The 25,945-nt window shown below is 41.8% G+C and overlaps 1 protein-coding gene across 1 annotated transcript in view; it reads left to right on the top strand.

Annotated features, from left to right (window-relative positions):
- Rora (RAR related orphan receptor A) overlaps positions 1–25,945 on the top strand; it is a 93,966-nt gene that overhangs the window by 40,003 nt on the left and 28,018 nt on the right. Inside the window, exon 2 of the mRNA XM_042687394.1 lies at positions 19,452–19,537. Within this exon, the coding sequence (XP_042543328.1) occupies positions 19,452–19,537 (86 nt within the window). The remainder of the gene's footprint in view (positions 1–19,451; positions 19,538–25,945) is intronic.

Genomic DNA, 25,945 nt, shown 5'->3' with positions numbered 1-25,945 from the left:
TCTTATTGGGCCCAAATTTATTGCATTAGACAAGCAAGTAGATGGCAGCTCTGTTTCTTGATGGCAGGCTGCTAATTCTACCCAACACCAAGTGCTGCTATCTTCCTTACTGCTCATGACTTGAGAGTAAAGTATGGTTTTTTGCTGTGGTCAAGCCATCCACCTAGTAGGAAAAGTTCTACCAACCCTCAAACATACCACAATGCCCCACATTTCCATTACTTTCCTCCACAAAACAGTGTTCAACTTTGCATATTAAGAAGTTCAATAGGAGGAATGTAAGGCTGACCTGATTTTTGAAACCAGAAGTCACTTTAATAACATAGTTGACAAAAAGAGATAACATCCATCATTCCAGAATTTTGTATGCATAAAAAATGGTAATATTTTATCTAGGCACCAGTGGCTCATGCCTATAATCGTAGCTACTCAGGAAGATCTGTGGATTGCAGTTCCAATCCAGTCTATGAGACTCTATCTCCAAAGTGGCACTTTGGCTTAAGTGGTAGAACACTAGTTTCAAGCAAAAGAAGCTCAGGACCTGGAGTTCAAGCCCCAGGAGCAGTCCCCTTCCCCCACTCCACCCCAAGTAATAGTTTATGATGTATTTATACTGGAATTTTGAACTCAGGGCCTTTCACTTGCTAGGAAGATGCTCTGCCACTTGAACCACACCTCCATCCCATTTTGCTTTAGTTATTTTTCAGGCAGGGTCTCTTTTGCCACCCAGCTCTATATTCCTTGTACCTGGCTGGGACTGCAGCTTACAGGTTGATCAGGGAGGGTGTCTCACTTTGTGTTTGGGCTGGCCTCAAACTGTGATCCTCTAGTTCCGATCAGCTACTCTGATTCCAGGGTGACTAGATTATAGCTGTGAACCATCATGCTTGGTTAGAAAAAAAATATGTTGTAAGGCATATAATCATGTAAAAGGTTGCAGGAAATACGGTATAACTGAACATACGCAAAATAAAGGCTATATTTATATATGCACCTACACTAGACAAATGATGAGATCTGGGTGCTATGGCCCACACCCGTAATCCTAACTACTATGGAGACTGCGATCTCACTGTATTTTGATCCACATCATTATTCTGAATAGATTCTATGAACTTTTGAAAGTAGCACTTAGACTCTTCCCCCCTCCCCTCCCCAATTTGAGGATTTCTTTTATCTTCAACAGTATTTCATAGAAAGGAAAGCGTTCTCCCATGGAAATTACTGGTTAACTCAAACACATTCAGACTGATCTATACGTTTAAAAGAGTTACGGGGGACATAGCTCATCCAGTGGCGGAGCCCTTGCCAAGCACAGATGAAGCTCTGGGTCTGTGTGTGACTGGTAATAGGAGTTTGTGTGTGGTTATCTAGAATGGATTGTCCAGAGGGTGCCTTTTGGAAAAGTACTGCACAGTGCCCCACATGCCAGTGGAAAGTCATGGTTTCGGTGGGACGATGACTATAACGCTCATGGAGACAGTGTTTGCGCATGGCTGCCATTAATGACACCCCAACGCTCTGCACTCACGGAGGGCCTTCATTTGAGAAGAACATCAAAACCACTGAGTCCTTTCAAGTCGTCTTCTTTTACTGTGAAACCAGAAACCATGCCGGCGACGGCCTTCAGTAATAACCTGGGTCCCAGCTGCAGGCTGTATAAACTCCTTGTCATATAATTTTCTAATTTGGGTGTAGGTAATTGTCACAAACAACTTAGTTTATTTCTCAGCATGACGTCAGAAGGCATATTTCAATAAGCAGTGGTGGGTAATGAAATCAGAATTTCCACCCATTCCCCTACATACAATCCCTAATTGAACATTTCTGTCAGAAGAAATTAAAAAAAGACTCAGAGATACATCTCAAGGCCATTTTCATCATTTTGTCTTAATGAATGTATGAGGAGATATCCCTTCACATGAATACTGACCCCCTTTAAAGCAGACAGCTGGAATGGCCAAACATTCTGTCAGAAGCCCCTCCTCCTATAGCCAGGGTTTGTTGTTCTTCCTAAGTGGGCATGGTTCTCCTGGAAAAGAGAACATGGTATTTAAAAACAACCAATATTGGGCTGGGAAGGTGGCTTAGTGGTAGAGTGCTTGCCTTGCATGTATGAGGCCTTGGGTTCGATTCCTCAGCACCACATACACAGAAAAAGCTGGAAGTGGGTGCTGTGGCTCAAGTGGTAAAGTACTAGCCTTGAGCTGAAGAGCTCAGGGACAGCACCCAGGCCCAGAGTTCAAGCTCCACAACCAGTGAAGAAAGAAAAGAAAAAAAAAAAAGAAAGCAAAGAATATAATAATTAATATGTTGAAGAAAGCAAAATATAGGCTGTTTTTCTGGGTGTTTGTATTCACCCATGTGTGGGTGCGTGTGTGTGCGCGCATGCCTGCATTAGGGCCATGAACTTGAGGTCTCTCACTTGGCTTTTTTCAGTTAAGGCTGGTGCTCTACCACTTGACCCACAGCTCTACTTCTGGCTTTTAGGAGGTTAATTGGAGATAAGAGTCTCACAAAGTTTTCTTCTTGGGCTGGCTTCAAACTGTGATCCTCAAATCAGTCCTGAGTAACTAGGATTACAGGTACAAAAGCCACTGGCACCTGGCTAAATGCTTCAGTTTTATTTGCTAGCATTTTCTTATTGCTTACTGTAAAATATTAAAGTACTTGCTTCTAGAATGATCGTAAGTCTGTCCAGTTATAATACGTTGCAGAACTAAGTGCCTAGCTTTAGGCCATTTTCTTAAAAAAAAAAAAAAAGTGGACTGCAAAGTTATTAAGTAACAAATACATCCTTCTCGTTGGCAATGACATTAGTAAAAAAAAGTCTATGTGAAGCAGTTTTGTGGAAGTGAGGTCGGGACTTTGAAGATCAGCTGCCATGTTGGATGTGGAAGTTGGTGCCAGTGATCTTGCTGGCTACTGCTTATCTTCTCCCATGAAACCAGTCAAGTCGATGATGAGAGCATTCCATAGGTGTGTCTGCATACACCGCTGCCACATGACTTTACATGCATTTAGTTCTGTGTCCAAGTATTTCTATTGCCTACTTAAAAGTATCCATCAGGTGGATGAGTGTGAGAAGCTAATATGGCAGCAAGATGGGGGAAGAAAAGGGAAACTCCTGCCCACGAGGGCCCACAGTGTTCACTTTGGTTTTTATAAACTGAGAGTCATCACAAGAAAACTGACTTCAGCTGCCAGTTTAGAAATCACTAAGGTGCCACAGAGCTTGGACGTAGGGCCACTTCAGCACTGTGACTAAACCCAACCCAGAACTCCATTTCAGGGCTGGTGAGATTTCTTCAATAACAACTATGGTGGGAGGGTCAAGATGAAGGAGCGTTCAATGTCAATTTTAGTTGGGACATGGATGTTGCTTGGAACTGTCATGCAAGTAGATAGATTTTGTTCAGGGCTAGAAGAGGGTCTTTTGCAACAATGCTTGATGAGCAATGTACCTATTACCTTGTTCATGTAACTGTAACCCCTATTTACAATAAAAAAAAAAAACCTTAGAAAAATGAGCTTTCCTAAAGTTCAGTTTTTTGAAGGCTTATGGAGTGTAACTAGAGAAGATTTAGAAATGTGACTTGTTTTCTACTTCTGTGCCCTTCTCTTTTGGGGGTTTGTCTTGGCTTGCAGCAGAGGCAGAGAAGAGCCACATTCATCCAAGAGCAATGGCATTTTGCCTGGAAAAGTCTAACTTGAGTGTGCCACTTGTAATCTCAAAGCCCAAGGCCCAAAGACCACTTAAACACATTGCTAAAGCACTCACGACCAACTTCCCTTGATTTAGCGATTGCTATCAGAAGACAGACCACAGCAATTGTTGCTGACTCTGATTCTAAGAAGCACTAAGGTGCGCTACAAGTTTAGGAAATATGTTAGGTGACTCTCAGAGTTTTCCATTTCCTCTTACACAACCCTTTCTGGCTCACCACTTTCTGGTTGGAGTTGAATAACAAAATGGGCCATGTTAGCAATGATAGAGATGCCCACACATGTTACCGAGCAGCATGGATGGTTTCACAGTCTCCAGAGTGATGACAGACAGACAGACAGACTGATTGATTGATTATTGCTATCACTGTTACTGGGGGATCATGAGGCTTAAACAAGGTACTGTGAACTTTTTGATACATGTTCTCAAAGAATATTTGTAAAATTGTACTCAAGGAAAATATTCTTCTGAAATTAATCACATCCAGATGCCGAGAATAAGGAAAGGGAACAGAAATGTCACAAATGACATTTCTGGTTGGATGGTGAAAAGTGCAGCATTTGCTTCATTGGACCAGAAGTGGGGAAAGGCTTGACCTTTTTCTAGAAACGACAGTAGTAATTCTCTCTCAAGAAACACTGTTTGAAATAGACAGGTATTTCTCTAGTTGACTTGACTGCTTTATTCTACTGACAGTGGTAAACTCCAAAACTAAGTAATTGTTCTTCTGGGCTGGCTCACTCCCTAGCCGATTCCAAGAACAGAAAGTTGGTTTCCATCAAAATTATGTTTCTTTTGGAGGCTGTTGATGGCTAAGCACCAGTTAAACATATTCTTGAGAAGGGGACTTTGAATTTCTCTTCGTGTGATCCATTCTGATTATTGTTCTGTTGACGGTATGGCAGAACTTTGAAACAAACATATGAAAGATTATGTGCTTGGAAAGGGTATATGCATTCAGAATCTGAGTTGGGAAGTATACATCCTTATTCACATGATTTTTTTCCTAGGGCTTTGCTCTCTGTGAACTCTTACTTCTCAGAACTGCTCTCAGTGATTGTATTAGGTCTCAGAATAACACTGGAGGCAAAAATCAGGGCATGTTGGTGTAAGGAGCTGAGTTGGGTTTCCTGGAAGATGGGGCTGCACTCCAGCCTGAGTTCCCAACATCTTACAGAGAATGCTCTTGTCTGAAAAGTAGACTGTTCATGCACCATGGGAGCCGGCCTCAAAAGTTACTTCTGTGTACAAATCGGCCTTGCCTTGGCCTTGATTCTTGATATAAATACATGAGGCACGGTAAGCAGAGACAGTATGGCTTGAGTTCCTCAAATGCTCTGCAGATGACAAAGGTTTCAGGTTGGAGAATGGATGACAATGGCAAATAGGTTTGTGATCATTATCTCCCCTGCTATGGGCTTTGCGTCTATTGGTTTGAAACAACCTCAGGGGTCTTCACAGAAAGAAATCATGGTACCACTGCTCCATCTCATCACTTGCCATTGAAATTGCTTATCTTGATGGGGTAAAAAAAAAAAATAAATCTTTTTCATTATCTTTAGTTGTACAAAGAGGTTGCATTTCAACATGTCAGTTTGTGAGCACAATGCATCGTGATCAATGTCACCTCTTCCAATGTTTTCCCCAACCATCCCCTCAAGTTCCCTGGTTCAGTTTTCATAATTTATAAATATTATGACCATGTTTGCCCACCCTTACTGTCTCCATTCGTCTACCTCTGCCCTTAATCTCACCTTCCCCTCTGACAACCCACATTCTAGCTTCCTGGTATTCATTTTGTTTGATGAAAAGTTAGCTGATCCAAGGAATTACATAACTGGAATCCTCCCCTGGGTATCCAATACTTGAGTTGATCTGTTCAATACTTTAGTTGATATATTTGTGTATATATGCCAATCACCCTGTTCATATTTGCATATATATCTATAAATAATTTAGATCTAACTTCTACATGTGAGAGAAAACATACGTTCTTTGTCTCTCTGAGCCTGACTTACTTTTTCTAACTCCATCCATTTTCCTGAAAATGGCACATCATTCTTCCTGATGGATGAGTAAAGTTCCATTGAATGTGTGTATGTATAGTGTGTGTATTGCATACTTTCTTGATCTATTTATCCAGTGTAGAACATCTGGGTTATTTCCATAATTTGGCCATGGTGAAGAGTGCAACAATGAACATGGGTGTGCAGGTGTCTTCACTGTATCCTGACTTGTAATCTTTGGATAAATGCCCGAAAGTGATATTGCTGAATCATAAGGTACTTACATCTATGTTTAGTTATTTGAGTAATCCCAAACTATCTTCATTGCAAATAGAATCTTTTCTATTGACACTGTGATAGTGTAAGTTATCCTGTGTCTTCTCTTGTGGCAAGATGTGGTATTAAACGGGATGCTTTCTTATTGCTGGTAACACACTACAAAATAAGGCAAAAAAGAAAAGGAACTGTCACATAGAGAATGTTCTAGTTCCAATGTGCACTCTTGCCAGAACTTTCCATTTTAAAGAAACCCCTGGCACACTCCCTTCCCTGGACCAAGATGTAGCGGCGGATGGGCACATGGCTCACCTGGTGTGCCTCTCCCTCACTTCAGCTCCTTTCCCCCAATTAGATGGCACCTGCTGGACTTTGCCATATGTGTGTGTGTGTGTGTATGAAAGATAGGAGTTCCACTCACTGTTGATCACTGCATCCCAGGATCTAGAGCTAGCGGTGTTTGTAGCCCAACCCTGGAGAGAGAGGCTCATGGAGCTGTGCAGGTGTCTGGGCACCATTGCTCATGATCAGTGCTTGGGAAGCCTGCATGGCTGACCTCACATGACCACAGTGTGTGAAGCCTCACTGTCTTCCTGCATTTGTCACCTTTCCAGGATGCTTTTTTGTATGCACCAAGGGGTATTTCTCATGAAATTGCACCATTAGAAATAAAGATTTTTTTAAAAAAAAGTATAACGTCGGACAAAAGGAATAAAATTATCTTTATTTTTCTAAGAGCTCCCAGGCACATAAATTCACATCCTTCAAAGATCAGTGGTGCTGATGGGTATGCTTTTTAAAAAAACATTTTTAAAATTTTATTCTTTATTAATTGTTATGTGAAGGGATTTCAGTTCAACATGTCAGCCGATCCATGTCCCCTCTTCCATTATTCCTCCCCTTCTGCGTCTTTCATACTCCATCCATCACCTCAACATTGGTAATAAGTAACATTTATTGAGCTCTTATTGTATACTACAGGCACTTCATTTGTGTCCAAATCCACGTAGCTAATAAAAGACAGACAGGGCAGGGATTCCACCTTAGCGTTTGCAAATTGAATCTCTATTATCAAGCCCTCTCCTTTTCGGTTTTCACTTTCATCTCTAGTCTACACGCAAAGATAGAATGATGGGGTGAAGCAGATTTGTGGGTTCTGTGCACCCTCTTCTGAGTGCCTGGTTGTGCTGCATCTCAGCATGGGGTGAAAGGACCTGCAGCTTAGACCTGTGAGTGTGTGTATGTATGCAGCGTGTGGTTGTGGCACATAGTATGACGTAGGAGCAGTTGGCATCTAGGAGATCCTGCTCTTCTGAGCTCAGGCTGTGCCAGCCAGCTGTAGCCGCTATTCCCATTGGAGTGTGTTTCCATCCACCCGGAGGTGTGACCGCAGACCTCCACCATCCTGAGGTTCCAGAGAGCACAGATGGCCTGCTCACTGCACATGAGACTTCACTGCTTCCTAGGGACTGTGCCACATTCATTCATTCAACCCAGCTCAAGTGACCAAGACACACTGCCCAACCCTGGATGGGACAGCCAAAGAATGTCAGCTGAGACGTGTCTCAGGAGGCAGAGTGGCATCTTGGACTGTACCTACAGAAACTGAAAATAGAACAGGAAGTACCATGTTGTGTACCTTGTTTTGATATCTCTACATGGTTCTTGTGCTTTGGTCTCACCTATGTGCAGAACATACATAAACATATTTTTTGCAAGGCTCATATCTGTAATCCTAGCTTCTCAGGAAGCTGATATCTGAGGATCCTGGGTCAAAGCCAACCAGGCCAGGAAAGTATATGAGACTCATCTCCAATTAACCACCAAAAATTTGCAAGTGGAGTTGTGGCTTAAGTGGTGGAGTGCTAGCTAGCCTTGAGCAAAAAAGCTCAGGGACAGCATCCAGGCCTTGAGTTCAAGCCCCACTACCAGCATATATGCACGCACATGTGTGCACACACACACTCAGGATATAATTTCATTTTACTGGGGAAAAACAGTATTTACATGTTAAAGAATGTGAACCAATGGTCAGATCTTCTTAAAGTAAGTCTGATAGTCTTAGCTTGATCCAGAACATTCCTTCTCTCCAATGTCTCATAACTAGTCCATATCCTCGACTCTGCTGCCTTTCCTAATGAGAAATACACATCAGTGGATACAAAATAATTGCTATCCATTCTGATTGTCCTTTTTTTTTTGGGGGGGGGTCTGGTTGTGGGGCCTGAACTCTGGGCCTGGGCGCTGTCCCTCAGTTCTTCAGCTCAGGGCTAGCGCTCTACCACTTGAGCCATAGCACCACTTCCGGCTTTTTTTTTCTGCTAATGTGGTGCTGAGGAATCGAACCCAGGACCTCATGTATGCAAGGCAAGCGCTCTACCACTGAGTCACCTTCCCAGCCCTGATTGTCCATTCTTAATTTCAACTTACAAACTCTGTTTGTTTAATCAGTCAGCTTAACGAGCATACATCCACAAAAGTCAAAAAGAACTAATTTCTGTGCCTCAGTGAACTGGTTGTCTGAGAAATAAATCTAAAAGACGATATTTTTCCTAAAGAAATACCATTGGATTACAATCCAGAAATACATCTATGTTATATCTGAAGGCCCAGAATTTTCCAGCTGTAATTGCTTGGATGCTAAGACTGTGTCCTAGAGATTGGAGGTGGGAAAATTAGTAGAATTTGTCATTTAAGAGTTGGTCAGTAAGTTCTCCAATCTTTTTTTTTTATTATTGTGAAAATACTGTACAGAGGGGTTACAATTACATGGGCAAGATAATGAGTACATTTCTTATCAAGCATTGCAGCCTCCTCCTTTGTTTAAGTCTTCCAATCTTAAATGACTCGGATAACCACATCTGCACTCTGGCAAGACTAAATAGTTTACTAATGATTTTTAATAAAAACCAGATCCTTCTCTGAGCTCTCCTTCATAGCTCAATTCTGCATACTAATTTTAGGGAGACTTCTTTGAAAAGAGCACGCAGGTGGATGGGGAGACAGGCTCAGGGATTATCCTCTTGAACCATCTTCACCCAAGGACTAAGAAACTTGATTTCATGAGTGTATTTACCTGGTCAAAGATACGTTGTCTCTGTAGTAATCTGTGGCTCAATGTAAAAGGAGGCAAATGGCTCTTTTAGGCTTCAAGCTATGAGTTTTTTTTCCAACTTTTCGTCATGAATCCAGTGTTTATTTGGTTGGAGAATATCTATTGAATGACATAATTTAGTGTTCAGCCAGCAGTAACTGAGCTTCCAAAACCACCAAAGGTAATGGAAAGAAGCTATGGACTCCTTTGCCTGGTAAACTTTTCTGACTTAACCTGGATACTGGTGACTTTGACCCACTTCTTTTCCTCTGACTTCACCCATCTGGTTTTGTGTATGTGTGTGTGAGGGTACAGTTAGGAGGTCATGGAAATTATGCAATTGGAATTAGCAATCCGTGGTTGACTTTTTAGTCAGCAGACATTGGCCTTTTAAGGGAGTACTCTGGGAAGCAAACAGAAATGTTTTCAATTATTGATTTCAGTGAACTATAATGCCATGTGGCAAGCATGTACTAGACCAAACTCACATCAAACCATAAGACAAATAGATTTAAGCCAACAACCTATTTGTTATAAGAGTCATTTGTGGGTTGATAAATCATTCTGTTTGTCTATGGAATTGAAACTCCAAGTGGGTTCAATTTTGTAAAAGTGTATGTGGGTGTATCTGAATAAAAAGCTTATCAAAACATCAGAATTGTAAGCTGGATATCACTTGTGGTATGTGGGGTAGGTGAGAAATTAAGAGAGCTGTAAAATGGAGTTGTTATCTCCTGGGATTAGGTATGAGAGTTCTGGTGTAATTGTGTAAAGGAATGTTGTGTCATGATGTAAGAGTAATTCTGATGTTTTAGGGTTGAGCAGAAAGTAGATAAGATTTCTAGATTTTGGTCTGGTGTTAAAGATATTCTTTTCTGTTGTTAAAAAAAACAAAACCAGAATCAGGATGATGACAGGAAGACTAACCTAAATGTGGCACAACTCTTCTTGCTATAAGCAGGAAGAGAAAAGAATTAGTATCTAGAGTGAGGTTGATCTCTAGAAAAGATTCGATGAAGTTCTGTAAGTCAGATGACATTTTGCGTCTAGCAATACCCAGTTATATAAGGAACACCTATTGTTGGAAGAGAAATTATTAGGAATTTCCCTGGAGCATAGACTAACCAATTAGTCAAATAAAATGGATTCTTTTTCATTCTGATATGAAATGACATTTAACCCAAACTGAGGGATTTAAGAAAAAGATTTTCATGAGACGTTCCTGATCTCAAGGTCCTAGAAACCCTTCAAAACCTCTATTAGGCAAAATATAGCTAATAATAAAATCTCACAGGGACTGTATTCCAACTTAGAATAATTGGCTAGATCTTTCATTGCCATTGTATTTGCCCCTGATTACATATAATCTCCCAAATTCCTAGCAACAAATAATGTTCCATTCTTGACAGAGGTTCAATATAGAGCCAAAAAGAAAAAAATATGTGTTCGTTGGTCTTACTGGCATCAACTTTTATTGGCTGAGAATTCATTCACAGGTTGATTCTCTGAATGAATACAATGAGGTATTAGCATCCTTTCTTGCTGATTTTTTGTTTTTACCCAGAACTTAGTGAGGTAAGAACTCAATTGCCTGAAATTTAGGCACTTGGTGCATTTTTATATAGTAGGAGAATTCTAGAGAGAACTGTGAACTAAAAAACAAAGCTGTTGTTATAGTCGTGAAGATGGGAGGGCAGGGATGGTAGGGGAAAAAAAGAGGAGGAGGCAACAGTGCTTGATAAGAAATGCACTCATTACCTTGCTCATGTAATTGTAACCCCTCTTTACGGTATTTTCACAATAAAAAAACATTAAAAAAAAAAAAAAAGCTATTTATCCCTCCATATGAAAACTCTGCTTCCTGTCTGGGTTTGACCGAATTTCCCTGTCTAGGAACAGAGGTGTTTACTTGAACCTGGCTTTTAGTGAAGATAACCTATGCATCCGTTTCTCAGGAAAGCTCACTCTGGTACAGATGGAAACATTACAAAGGATTAATCTACAGTCCCCACTGTCAGAACTCCCTGAATTTTCACAGAAAGCCACATGACAAGATGTGCCTGGCTTGTTCTGCAAATACAGCTCGGCTTTCTCTAAGTCACGTGAGACATTCTGGTCTAGTGTTTTAACACTTAGGTACTTAATTTACATATATGTGGTACCTAAATTATATGTAAATATGTATATATATGTGTATATGTATGAAAGAGACGGACAAAAATAATCAGCTAAGTTTCAAATCTTCATTGTTGTCTAACTTTGAACGAGTTTTGAAGTATGCTTTGTATTTGGCAGGCATGCACAATTATTTGGGGGAACCACTGTTTTTAAAGATGCTTTCTGTAGAATTCACATTCAATGTAAAGCTTTTAAAAAGTAGCTTTACAATTGGTGTGGTGTAAGACTTTGGGAGGAGGACACAGCAATGCACAGGATTTTTAAGACTTTAAACAAAGGCATTTGAACTGAATACTGGGACTTGCAATGTCAAGAGTACCTCGTGTGTCTATTGAGTAAGAAGAAGTCATGTGATTCCCATAATGTCTGGCAAAACTACACAAGTCCTATTTAAATAATTCGATTCAGCCAGTCACCACAGGCTCATGCCTGAAATCCTAGCTACTCAGGAGACTAAGACCTGGAGAGGATCATGGTTTAAAACCAGCCCAGACAGTAAAGTGAAAGAAACTGCATTTCCAATTTTCTAGGAAAGTGCCAGGTGGGAGGTATGGCTTAGGTGTGAGCAAGAGCTTGAGGGTCCTGAGTTCAAGCTCCAGAACTGATCAAGGAATTGGTATAGTCCAAGGGATTTAGTTTAGTTGAAGGATTTTGCATACAATTGTCAAAAGCCAGTGACTTCTTCCTCTCTGTGTGGCCTTTCCTCTCAAGTTGATTCACATAACATGGGGGCCCATCAGTTCTCAGGATGCCATTTTGAAGACGTACAACTTTTTTTTTCTTCTTCTTATGGCTGAGGCTATTGTGGGCAGGGAGAATACAGCGTCCTGATTCTTGCCAAGGATGATATATACCAAGCTTCCTAAAGCTATCTATTTATATAGGTTTTTTTCATCTTCAAAGAGCTTTGAAAGCATTCATTTACTATCCCCTACCTGGGGGGTAAGAATGATTCCCATTTTATAGGTGGAGGAAGTGGAGGTGTAAGTGCTTGCCTGGGTGGCCCCCAGGAGTCAGGTGTCGGAGGGAGGCTTGGCAGCGCCGAATGGGTCCCTGGCTCATTCTTTCTAGTGTCTTTCCTTGTTGAGAGCTGCAGGGCACTGGAAACATGAATCTTGGGAGATATCAAAGCTATGTTGCATGTGGCTGCTTCTACGGTGTGAGAAATCTGGACATATTACAGAAGCCATGTATGGTTCCAGAGTCTTTTCCCACCCTGTAAATGGGAAGAATGATACCTTATTTGCCTTCTTCAGGGATATTGTGAAGATGAAAAAATAAAGTAGAACAGTCAAAAACTCCATTGAACGTGTGACACACACGTCCTGGGGCTTGAACTCAAGGCCTGGGCGCTGTCCCTCAGCGTCATTGTGCTCAAGGCTAATGCTCTCCCACTTGAACCATAGCTCCACTTCCGGCTTTTTTTGGTAGTTTATTTGTAGATAAGAGGCTCATGGACTTTCCTGCCCAGGCTGGCTTCGAACCACAGTCCTCAGATATCAGCATCCTGAGGAGCTATGATTACAGGCCTGAGCCACCAGCACCCAGCTGTATTGAACTTTGTGAATGCTAGGCCTTTCTGCTTACAGAAGGGGTAAGAGTTTATCCAATCAGGGATCTAATTATTCCTGGTGGCAGGCAGTTGAGACTCAGCCTTATCATGCAAGAATTCAAAATCAAGGGAAGAATAGACTACATTAAGAGGCAGCCAGTTTTACCTACTGTATAGATTTAGCCATAATGACCAAACAAACTGATGATTAAGTTGCATTCATTATACCCGTGAATATTACCACGGTGTAGAAACAGAGCCACATGATATTTACTCTGAGCTACAGGAACTAGGTGACAGTCTTCCACCCCCTAGCGCAGAGGGGAAAGAGGAGCTCTCTGCAAACTCACAGGGCACAGAAAAAGCTGAGAGAAAGCACTCCAGCAAGGTGAATTTCAACCTCCTATCTTTGCCCTACTGGCAGGGCTCAGACCTGTGTGGCTGTCTTTGGACAGCCCTGGAACTGTGAACGTGTACGTAGAACCTAGAGTTCCCCATTGCTGCAGGGAATAGGGTGAAAAAGGCTCCACGGCTCTCGGCCAGCCAGCCTTGACACGTAGGCCAGGCTGCCAGGCAGGCAGCTGCAAACCCTTTTTAATACCCCAGCAGTTTTAAACTGGGGATAAAATAAAGTGACTAATCCATACAGGATTCAAACCATTTTACTGAAAATAAAATCAAATGACTTGGGGTTTTTCTTTTTAATCTTTATGGGTTTTGCTGCTCACACAACTAATACATGCTGGTTGTTTTTTTTAAAAAGGCAGAAATTTAAACATTAGAGAAGTATGTAAACAGAAAAGTGCTAAGTTCTCTCTCTAAAACACCATCCAGAGATTTGTGTAAAAAGTTAAGTTTACTATTTTTGCCAGATGTCCAGTATTGGTTGATATGCCTGTGTGTGACTGACATCGTCTCCTGGGTATTTGCAAAGGTTTGCCTGCGGGACTTACCCCCATTTGGTCCAATTCAAAAAAAAAAAAAAATCTATGGTATAGTGTGATGATGTTTGCTTTTAAAATATGAACTTAAGTTTAAAAAATGCATTTTCTTTTACTACTAGTGGTGATTTCCTTGTGACATTTCTCAGGACTAATTGCAGCACTACTGCTGTGTTGGAACAAGTACCAATGTTAAGTTAAATACCAGTCAAGTAGCAAAGTCAGGGAGGATTGCCACATTTGCTGGTTGGAACGGCCTGTCAAGCCTTGGGAAGGATAAGCAGCTTTTCTCTGTGCTCACTCTGGAAGGAGCTTAAACTCTGGAGAAAAGAATTTCATTTTGCTATAAGGCAGGCTTCCTTATCAACAACAATAATAACTAGTATTTATTGAATGCCACCTGTTTCTAAGAAGTGGGGGGAGGTGCAAAGAGAAAGAATGCATGTATCAAGTAGGCCTCTGGAAACATCATCAAGATGCTGATGTCTATTCATCGTGTATCATGGAATCTTTAAATATGAAATGGGCTCAGAGAGGTTAATTGGCTCAGTGTGAAGAAATGTTAACCGCTTGTGGTCAGTCATTTTGAGGGTAGATATTCTACCTGGAATTCTGAAGAACTGGGAAAGGCAACTTGATGTGTTAGTGGTTATTTCTACACTAGTGGCAGATAACTCTCCCAGAAAGGGACCTTGACATCTGTTCCTCAGCAGTGTGTAAGTTCATCCAAATTATTTAGACAGTGTTTGATCCCTGGTTAATGATTGTATATTGAGAGCAGTGTTTGTTGCAGGGACAATTTAGCTTGGCAATGCACAATGGTAAAATGTTAATTTTTTTCTATTCATCTAAACTTTAGCTTTATCCTTTTCTAGCTGCCTGAGCCAGGTTACCAAACCTTTCTTGAGCTTCAGTTTTTATGTCAGAAAATGTGGATCATAACAGGGACATATGAACAGTGGTGATATCTATCAATACCTATCTTGTGGGCCTGTTGAAGGAAGTCATATTTGTTCGATATCTTGTCACTGGTAACTAAAAACTCATTAGATGACCATCAAGAGAATACTACATACCCACAGGATGAAATATAAATAAGGCTATTCACCTCTTTTGTACAACTTTACTTTTTTACTTTTTTTTTTTTTGGTTGTGGGGCTTAAACTCTGGGCTTGGGCACTATCCCTCAGCTCTTCAGCTCAAGGCGAGCGCTCTACCACTTGATCCACAGCACCACTTCCGGTTTTCTAGTAGTTTTTATTGGAGATAGAGTCTCACAGACTTTCCTGCCCGGGCTGGCTTTGAACTGCAATCCTCAGATCTCAGCCTCCTGAGTAGCTAGGATTACAGGTGTGAGCCACCGGCACCTGGCTTACTTTTTAATTTTCTAAGTTTTTTTGTTTTTGTTTTTTGTCTGTCATGGAGCTTGAATCAGGGCCTGGGCACTGTCCCTGAGCTTTTTGCTCAAGGCTAGTGCTCTCACTTGAGCAACAGCTTCACTTCTGGTTTTTTGGGTAATCTAGTGGAGATTAGAGTCTTACGGACTTTCCTGTGGGGGCTGGCCTGGAAATGCAGTCTTCAGATCTCAGCCTCCTAAAGTGCAGCTAGGATTACAGGTGTGAGCCACTTACTCCCTGGGGCATTTTCATAACCAAGACATTATCCCCCAGACCCAAACTAGGTTCTAAGGAATAATCGAGGTGTTTTAAGAACATAGTGCCCATATTCTTTCTTTTTATTAAAAATGAAAAGGCAAATGTTTCATATATCAATGCCATGCTAAGTGACAGCCCAGCCCAAAGACCACATACATGGGTCATTAGCACAGCCACGTGGACAAGGGCAGTCCCCAGCTTCCTGCAGTCATCTTGTCAGGTGCGGAGCTCCTGCCTGAATTACTCAGGGTGCGTGAGAGAGCAAATTATTGAGGCAACAAAGCTGAAAATGTGAGCAAATTAGCATTTGTTTCATAGCAAGATCGTTCATTGTGAAGGCAATTCAGAATGATTTAAATGTGTCTGGCTTCTCATCCCTCCACTACACAATAAGCCTCCTTGCTGGCAAGCACAAGTACGTGCACTAATTTAATCAAGATCCTTGTGCACATTGACAGCCATGGCAGCTGACACAACTGATCCTTTGAAATGCAGGCTGAGTTCACAGACCCAGACTTGTAATTTGTGCCAAAAATATGTATTTGAGAAGACACAACAGTGTCTAGTTGTTGTTGTTGTTTTTCTTTTAAAATTAATGCTAGAGGGATGGAAGGCAAGAGGGGCAAAGGGACTTTGCTCCATTTCCTTCTTGGACTAAAATCTCTCAATGTACGGAACCTGAACAGTTTGCAAGGCACTGACATTTCTTCTGCCTTCAGTGATTCGTTGGTTCTATAAATTGAGTGCAGGTCAGGGAGCACTGTGGGATGATGAGTTTGTAAGCATCCTGGTTCCAAGCTGCAAATGGTGTGCTTTGGAATATGGATATATATACACACACACACACACACACACACATATATATATATGTCACTTACCTAAAGGACAGCCAGGCGGAGGGTCGGCTAGCAGAGCAGTGTAGTCTGAGCAAACAAAATACCATAGCTTTGCAGAAACCGTTCCTGACCACAAGACTCCTAGCAAAGCTTGCTCTGACTCAGGCTGATTCTTCAGCCAACACTGGAGGTGAGCGCACACACAGGGGATGAAGGTCTAGGCACAAGTACACACAATGAGTCAATTCACTGCATTTCCTGCACAGTCTCTCAGCTTAAGGATCCTGGGGAGTCATGCTGGACCCCCATTCCAAGGCCATAGGACAAGGATGGATTTCCAGGGACACCCTATCATGAGGAGACTGCCATACTATATATATGTATGTGTGTGTATATATATATATGTATGTATGTGTGTGTATATATATACACATATATACATACATATCCATATCTATATCCATATCTATAGTTTACCAGATTACTGGGGCTGTAAGTTGGACATTTTGATCATTGCCTTAATCATCATTTTGGGGGGGGTTGGACTAGGGCCTTGTGCTAGCTAGGCAGGTACTCTACTTCTGACCAAGGCCCCAATCCTTTTGGTTTTTTTACCTTGCTTGTTTTGGGATAGAAGGATTATGGTCCAGGCCAAAAAGTGAGACCCTATTTCAAGCTTCCTACCAGAGCTGGGTTGGCAAATGTGTAAGCAAGCCATCACATCCAGCTCCCCTCTCGTGTCTAGTCTTAACAAAACGTTTTGCCTAGAACTTCCATTCTCCTCAGTGGCTGGGATGACCACAGTGCCTGGCTCATTTCACTTCTGACTGGCCATGCACCACGAGCCTTGGCCAACTGAACAAGAACATGCATTGCCCACTTGATTCCCATAGCTTTATTTCACAGTCCCCAAGTGTCCTGCTCCAAGGTCTTCCTGTTCTTAGAAAGGACTACACAGATAAGGCTGGACTCCTCCATGACTAAGCTGGACTGAAGATAATTTTTGAGATGAAACATAGGCAGAACAGCTCCACCTTTGAGCAGGTGGTCCAAATGCTCTGTGCTACCTAACTTATTTCTTACTGGTCAGAATGGAAGAGACTGGTCTTGGTTGTACACTGGTTAATTCGAGTGGGACAATCCCAGCAGTAACTTTGGGCTGGTAGCACCTTTCACTTACTTCCCAGTTGGGTTTTCTGAACCTGAAAAAATGTCAGGCATGATGACTGTCTGCACAGTGCTGCCAGCAATCCGTGTGTGGCACCAACCTTGCCCTTGGCAGTACTGAACATTCTGGAGGGACCCTTCCACAAGAGGCATTACTGAAATCAAGCAAGTCACTGACTCCATGATTGCAAATCACATTCTTTTGAACAAAAAAATTCTAGATCTGGACAAAGAAACCCAGAAGGCCAGCACTAAAAGTATTGGTAGCAAATTTACCCTCCTTCTAGAAGAACACATCCTATAGAGGGAATCAGCAGACCCCTAGACTGTAATAGCAGTCAGTCCAGAAGCTTCTTTCTAAACATTCATCAAACCCAGAGTAAGTGCTTATGGAAATTTCCCTGGAATATGGGATTCCATTAGAAAAGTGGGTTGTGTGAATCTCTGTTCACTTCATTTAACATATTCCCCCCAGACCTCAGTCATTGCTTGGTATGAGGTGTGTAGAAGCTGTATAAAAGCTGCTTGGTATGAGGTGTGTAGAAGCTGTATAAAAGCAAAGCAGGCATGAGCTGGTAGCTCATGCTACTCAGGAGGTTGAGATCCAAGGATCGCGATTCAAAGCCAGCTGGGGCAGGGAAGTCTGTAAGATTCTTATCTCCTATGAACTACCAAAAACCCAGAAGTGGTGCTATGGCTCAAAGTGATAGAGTACTAGCCTTGAGCTAGGAAGCACAGGAACAGCACCCCTGCCCAGCGGTCAAACCCCATGACCAGAAACAAAACAAAACAAAAACAGTTTGGGGCACTTGCAACTGTGGTAATTCTTGTAACTAATTAGGGAATTAAGTATATCCATTAGTAAAAATCATGGTGTATTAGATTTAGCATAATAGAATGTTCCAGATAAACTCACCATTGCCATTCCGTGTACAGCTCAACCTCCATCTTTTATCTCATGTATGAATTCTGTTTCTGATCTCAATAATGCTATATCTAAGGCTACACAAGGTATAAATGTGTGCTTAGAACTGTATTTGAGAATTTGTAATTTGGTTGGCTGGTTTTCCAGCATGAGACGTCTTTTTAAATAATCAGTTGGAGAGAAATGCGCACACACTACACCAGGAAATGCAATTTCCAACATAAACAACTCAGAAGCCAAGAATCTGATTTGTCAAGGCTTATCATTATTAAACTTAGCCAGGATATTAACGTTCTGGTTGAAAGGCTTTGATTGTACACAAATGAACTAATTTTTAACACATGGCAAGAACAATAATTTTTTTATAAGATGAGTAAGGAATTCCTGTCATCACATATAACATTAATATTTTGACCTGGATCATTTTTCCTAAGTGGACCTGATTTTTTTGCAATGTGTCTTTCTCCAACCAGGTCAAGCTACAGTGGCTCAGCTACTATAGCCTATCATGCCTATCAATAATCCTCGCTGCTCAGGAGGATGTGATCTGAGGATCTCGGTTCAAAACCATCCCAGGCAGGAAAAGTCCCAGAGACTCTAATCTCCAATTAATCACAAAAAGCAGGAAGTGGAGCTGTGGCTCAAGTGGTAAAGCACTAGCCCTGAGCAAAAAGCAGCTCAGGGACAGTGCCCAGGTCCTATGTTCAAGCCCCAGGACTAGCACCAAAAAATTAAAAAATAAAAAGATGGAAAATGAGATTGGAGGACACAATTTCATATCTGCTATGCTATGAGGTCTAAAGTGCAAACTCTCTAGTTCTGGAAGGCTTTGAAATGCTGATTCCAGTCTTCTGGTGGGTTCTTAAACACCTTCTCAAATGACCCATTTTAATAACCCAAAAGCTATTATATAACGAGCAGTCATAATTTAGTCCAGGGCTCTGGGGGGACCCTCACAGTTCAGCAATGAATAGTTAATGCAGTATAATGTTTAGCAGGTTATTAGTTTTCACTATACAAATGCTGATCAGGGAACGCTTTTATAAGGTGTTTAAAAGCAAATGTAATTAACTGGTTGCATGCTTCTGTTACAGCTCAAATTGAAATTATTCCATGCAAGATCTGTGGAGACAAATCATCAGGAATCCATTATGGTGTCATTACATGTGAAGGCTGCAAGGTAAGCCTTTTTCATTGTTGTTGTTGTTTCTATTCATGTGTCCTCGTGGTGTCTATATTTTATTTCCACTCCGTCTAAAAATTCAACTCCTTGGAATGTGGAGTGATGAGAAATGAGTGACAGGCCAGAATAAACATGCTGCTGTTAAGTTACAATGAATGCCAACTACCAGATAAAGACTATTTTACTCTATCCGTCTAAGTAGCAGGAGACCAGAGAAATGTCTTTGGAGTTTGAACTCAGGCCTCACTATTAGGCAAGCACTCTACCACTTGAGTCACATGCCCAGCCTTTTTTTTTTTTTTTTTTTTTTGCTTTAGTTATTTTTCAGGTAGGTTTGGGCTAAAACATGAGATCCTATTTATGCTTCCATTGTAGCTAGAATGACAAGCACATGGCACCACACACAGCTTACTAATTGAGATAGAGTCTGGCCCAAGCTGGAGTGAAATAGTAGATGCTCCCAATCTTGGCCTCTTGAGGAACTGTAGTTACCAGCATGAACCACCCTGCCCAACCTTAAAAAGAGTTATTTTTGGGGCTGGGAAGGTGGCTCATGGTAGAGTGCTTGCCTTACATGCATGAGGCCCTGGGTTCGAATCCTTAGCACCACATACACAGAAAAAGCCAGACGTATTGCTGTGGCTCAAGTGGTAAAGCACTAGCCTTGAGCTGAAATGATCAGGGATGGACAGAGTTCAGGCCCTACAACCGACAAAAAAAAAGTTATCTCTGAATTTTTTTCCCTTTAATGGGTTGGCATACAGATACTGTTATGAAGATCTCATTGCCAGAGGTGTTCACATTGTTTTAGCATGGTTTAAATCTTTAAGCCACTCAGTTTCTTCATCTGTACAGTGGGTATAGTGCCCAGTCTTCCTAGAGTAGAATGAGAAACTCTGAATAAAAGGCCTACTAAATGGGAAAGGGCCATTTAAAATAGTATGGTTAATTTGTATGGATACTTGGATCTCATGGGCAGTGGTGGTCCATTCATAATGTAGGGATGGAAAATAAAGATGTTTATCCTCATAGGGAAACATGACTTAAACCCTTTTGCTTTGTTTTTTTGGGTCCGGTCGTGGGGCCTGAACTCTGGGCCTGGGCACTATCCCTCAGCTCTTCAGCCCAAGGCTAGCGCTCTACCACCTGAGCCACAGCGCCACTTCCAGCTTTTTTTCTTTTTGCTTATGTGGTGCTGAGGAATCGAACCCAGGGCCTCAGGCATGCAAGTCAAGCGCTCTACCACTGAGCCACCTTCCCAGCCCACAAACCCTTTTTGTGCTTGTATGGGAGGGACCTCCAGGCAATTTAGCAGACAAAGCAGCACAAAATAAACAGAAAAGAAGTGATTCAAATACACTGGAAGTGTCAGGGAGTTGGTAATGGATGCTGCCAGGCTGAAATTACCCCGATAGGCTTTTTGAAATAGAGGCAAAAAAAAAAAAAAAAAAGTCCACAGATCAGGCTTTGCTCCTTTTAGGGAAACTAGAAAGTACAATTATCAAATACAAAAATCACCCACAGACACAAGCCATGGTGGAGAGACTTCAGGGACATTTGTGTCATTGTTTCATCCTTTATTATGACTCATTTTAAACATCACAGTTTCTTCATTTAAGTTGATCATCTTGACATTTGCTCGTGTATGCATATATAAATGGTTGCTGTTAGCCAGTGGCTGGGCAGCTCATACCTATAATTCTTGATGTTAACAGTATGAGCTCTGAGAATCGAGGTTCAGTGCTAGCCTGGGCAAAAAAGTCCATGAGAGGCTTATCTCCAATTAACGAGCAAAAATCCAGAAGTGGAGGTGTGACTCAAATGGTAGAACTCCAGCCTTGAGAGAAAAAGCCAAGTGAGAGTTGAAGGCCCAGTACTGGGCACACACAGTGTTTCTTGATGATCCTTTCCTAGCGAAGTCTGAGATTTTGGCTACCCTCAAGCACGTGTAATTTTATTTTTAATCACCTGGCTTGTGGCAGAGGGGAGCTTGTTACTTAAGTTTGAGATTTTGAACCATTGATCTCTGGTGTTAAACCTCCAGGTGAGGCCTTGAGGTTCTAGCTTACTCCCCCACAAAAAAAAAAAAAAGAGGCCCTTTCTCAATGTTCTCTTCCTCAAAATATTTTTTAAAGGAAATATTGATGAGCACCAATGATTCACGCCTATAATCCCTGCTACTCAGAAGGCTGAGATGTGGGAATTGTGGTTCAAAGCCAGCCCGCAGGAAAGTCCATGAGACTCTCATCTCCAAGTAACAATTCACCAGAAAACCGGAAGTGGTGCTGTGGCTCAAGTGGTAGAGCTCCTTGAGCTGAAGAGCTCAGGGACAGCGCCTGGGCCCAGAGTTCAAGCCTCATGATCCCCCCCGCAAAAAAAGCCAGCCCAAAACATCTGGAAGATGTCAGGTACAAGGGAGTGATAGCTTGACAGCTGTGCCGTGTAGCTCACCCTCTGTCCCTGTGATACGGACTCTGCTAGAAATGGCAGAGCCATCCTTGTCAGTGAAGGCACATACACAGCAGTACCTACAAATTTGATGGTCTTTCCTGCCTGACCTATCACCAGGTGTCTTCTTAAAGGACGGGGGTCCCAGTTTTACTATCTGCACCTTCATTTTCCCCAAGAAACTCACCAGCTGAGTCTCACGGTCAGGCTCTAAGTGGTTCCATGGCACATAGGAAGAGCACGTGTGTATCTGGTGGAAGGGTGGGTGACGCTCAAGGGCTTCCACAGCCTCAGTTGGTGGGCTCAGTGCTTCTCTATTCACATAGGCCTCCAGAAGGTGTGCACTCATGCTCACTGTCCATGAAAAAATTAAAAGAGAAAGCAGATGGCAGTTATATGTCTTTTTCTAGATTCCTTTCCAGATCAAATACCAAAGTGTTTTTTTTTCTCCTGCTCAGTCGACATTCAACAATGAAGGCTTTTACAGAACTAAAATGATCTTATTCAGATTGAGACTATGCCCAGCCTAGGACTTGCACATTGTTATTGTTACTTTTGCATATTGTTCCGCATTAATAGTTCCCCTGCTTTAGCTAACATCTTGATTTCTAGAATGAAGAAACTTCTACCACTGATACTATTTATATCACAACCAACTGTCAATCGTGTATATTTGATAGTATACCATCTGACTAGCTACTGTAATTCTAACTAGATAAAGCCAATAGTTATCTAATGAGAGAGAAAGAGATGACCGCCGTTTTTTCTGTGCTAATCAGTTTGGGAGTACCTTTTTTTTGGTCAGTTGTGGGGCCTGGGCGCTGTCCCTCAGCTCCTCAGCTCAAGGCTAGCACTCTACCACTTGAGCCACAGCGCCACTTCTGGCTTTTTCTGCTTATGTGGTGCTGAGGAATCAAACCCAGGGCCTCATGCATGCAAGGCAAGCGCTCTACCACTGAGCCACCTTCCTAGCCCTGGGAGTACATTTTTAAATTGAATTTTTACTACTAACCTGAAACCACAAACACTAGAGAGCCTGTTCAGTGAACTAATTCATCCATTTGCCCACATGTTGGCTCAGGTAAACATTGAAAAATGGCAGACATTTTGGAGGCTCTTTGTCTTGTTTCTGGCTCCTCCCCAACTCACCCTCTTGATCTTCTCCTTTGCTACCTGTGGAGAAAAAACCCAGTGCTGCACCTATCCACTGACTCCACAGCCAGGCCACCTAGGGTGCAATTCCAGCTCTGAAATTTGCCAACATGAGCACCTTATCTAGCCATGCCAATATTATTTCTGAGATATGCCTATGAGTTCCGTAGAACCTGCTAGGAAATAATCTCTTAGGTCCATGTACCTCAGGTACTGGAAACAACCCATAGATCTACCAGGTATCACGACACACTCCTGTAATGCCAGTCTGCACTACGGTTAGACCCTAACTCAAAGACCTAGTCTTTCCCTCAAGCAGTTTTATAGATGGCAGACATGAGGAAACAAAAAGGAAGGTAAGTAGTATAGGGAGGACCAAAGAATTAGAGAAAGGCCGGTGGCTCATGCTTGTCATCCTACCTACGCAGGAGGCTGGAATCAGAGGAGCCCAGGTCAAAGCCAGCCAAGCTAAAAGTCTCTGTGAGACTCTTATCTCCAATTAACCACTCAAAAACCAGAAGTGGAGCTGTCACTCAAAGTGGGACAGTACCTAGGCCCTGAGTTCAAGCCCAGGATCAGCACGCACACACAATAAAGAATTAGAGAAAGGCCAAATCTGTGACATACAGAAGCCTGTATCCACAGGGCGGCTCAGAGGAGTGTGGTCCACCTGAGGACCGAACAGAGGACCAAGAGGGAGAACCTGCTCAGTGAGGGAGGACCAGGACTCTGGGCTAGAAATGCCAGCACAGAAATAGAGAAGGAAGTCTTAGTTATGTTTTATATTTACAGAATGGTGCACCACCCAGTTTGATGGACAGGAACAAGAGTCATTTTCTAGACAAGAATCTAATTTTTTAGGAGAAAGCATACACATTGATTTAATACTAATTTCCCATGGCCAAAGGATCCATCACAAAGAAATGAAACCCTAAAGTAAAACTTGATAGTCACTTAACTTTTGTATTGAATTGGACAGAGAATATTACCTTGTAAAGAAGCAACTAAAGGAGAAAAGATGTTTGGAACCTGTGCTGTACCAAATTGTGACTCCATGTCCCTTCCCCAGTATTTAAGGGGAATGCCATTTTGACAATGTTTGGGGCTCTTTTTCCCCCTTTAAAAAATTAGGGAAGGGGAAACAAAGGAGGAGGCTACAATGCTTGATAAGAAATGCACTCATCTTGCCCATGTAATTGTAACCACTCTGTACAGTATTTTCACAATAAAAGAAAAAAAATCAAGCTGCCTTAAAATTAAAAATGAATTTTATCCTTTCATAATAACAATGTAACAATATACAGCCACCCACCAAGCACAGTACTATTAGAATGCCAACCTGCAAGAGACATTTCTGAGATGGCAGAATGAATATTAGCCAGACACTGATGCCTCATGCCTAAAATCGTAGCTACTCAGGAAGATAAGACCTGAAGGATTGTGATTTAAAAGCCGCCCTGAGCAGCAAAGTCTGAGAGATTCCATTTCCCAATAAACCAGCAAAAAACAGGGTTGGGGCCATTGCTAAATAAAAATTAAAAATGCCACTCAACAATTAGGACCCAATATGAAAGACCAAAGCAAACTGACCCAGCATCTTCTTCTAGACTTTAAGTTACAGGTTCTGCCTCTTCCTTGGAGATATTAAAACTTCGGTAAACTCTTTGCAATGAGGAAAGAGACAAAGAATGGAAAGGCATCCCTGGCAAAGGGAAATTCTGAAATAACAAACTGCCCCTGCATGTTGTTTAGGCCTAGATTACATCTCCACCCATCTCATCCCTGCCCCCTCCCCCCCATACCATTGTTACCATGACAACCATGTATATTCTCCACATTTAAAAACTACCTAGCAGAATCCCAACTTTTGAGTCTTTAATTTCTATTTCCTGTGTAGAGAGCAGAAGATGGGGTTTTATTTTCCTTCTCTTTCTCCCCACTTTTATCCAGATTATATTAAACAGTAAATGCTTGCTAAAATTTTTACCTTGTGAGACCTTGTGAAACACTTTTTCTGTGTGGATCTCCAGCTCCTTTGTTAACTAGGAAGGAAGCTCTTCTCCACCATCCAGTGCACAGACTGTATTCCTGACCTTGCTGAGCAGGACAGGGTGCAGGCAACAAGGCCATGGGAAAAAGTGAGAAATGGTAATATTTCTCATTTAATCTGTGCCTACCTTCATCATAAGAGAGAACAGTTACAAATCAATACACACTGGGGGCTCAAGCCTGAAATCCTCACTACTCAAGAGGCTGAGATCTGAGGATCGCAGTTCGAAGCCAGCTTGGACAGGAAAGACCAAGACTTATCTTCAATTAACTTCCAGAAAAAGAAGCTGGAAGTGAAGCTGTGGCTCAAGTGGTAAAGGGCCAGCCTTGAGCAAAAATGCTAAGGAACAGAGTCCAGGTTCTAAGTTCAAGCCCAGGACTGGCACAAAAAAAATGAACACACCTATATACACACTAACTATATGTATATAGCTATATTATAGACTGTCTCTATCATTTTAAGTTTTCCAATGATAATACATAGTCCAATGCTGGATTAGTGAATTGATTTCTGATTCCACTGGATTAGTGAATTGATTTCTGATTCCACTTAAGACCTTTTGCTCTTGGAAAGTCAAAGGAAAATTACATGTTTGTCAATAGAGTTCCTCATCCATGAGCTCCCTTAAAGAACATCTTAGGCAAAGTTACTACGTCTGCTCAATAAAGGGAGAAAGTTCCCTTGCATTAACATTCTCTGCAAACAACAACAGAGAGCCTTTTCCAAGATCTCTAGAATATATAATTGATACTATT

This window comes from Dipodomys spectabilis, unplaced genomic scaffold (genome assembly GCF_019054845.1).
Source record: "Dipodomys spectabilis isolate Male_0828 unplaced genomic scaffold, ASM1905484v1 ptg000108l, whole genome shotgun sequence".
NCBI classification, from domain to species: Eukaryota; Metazoa; Chordata; class Mammalia; order Rodentia; family Heteromyidae; genus Dipodomys; species Dipodomys spectabilis.
The sequence above is the reverse complement of the archived record's forward strand: the minus strand, read 5'-3'. Positions and strand labels throughout refer to the sequence as shown.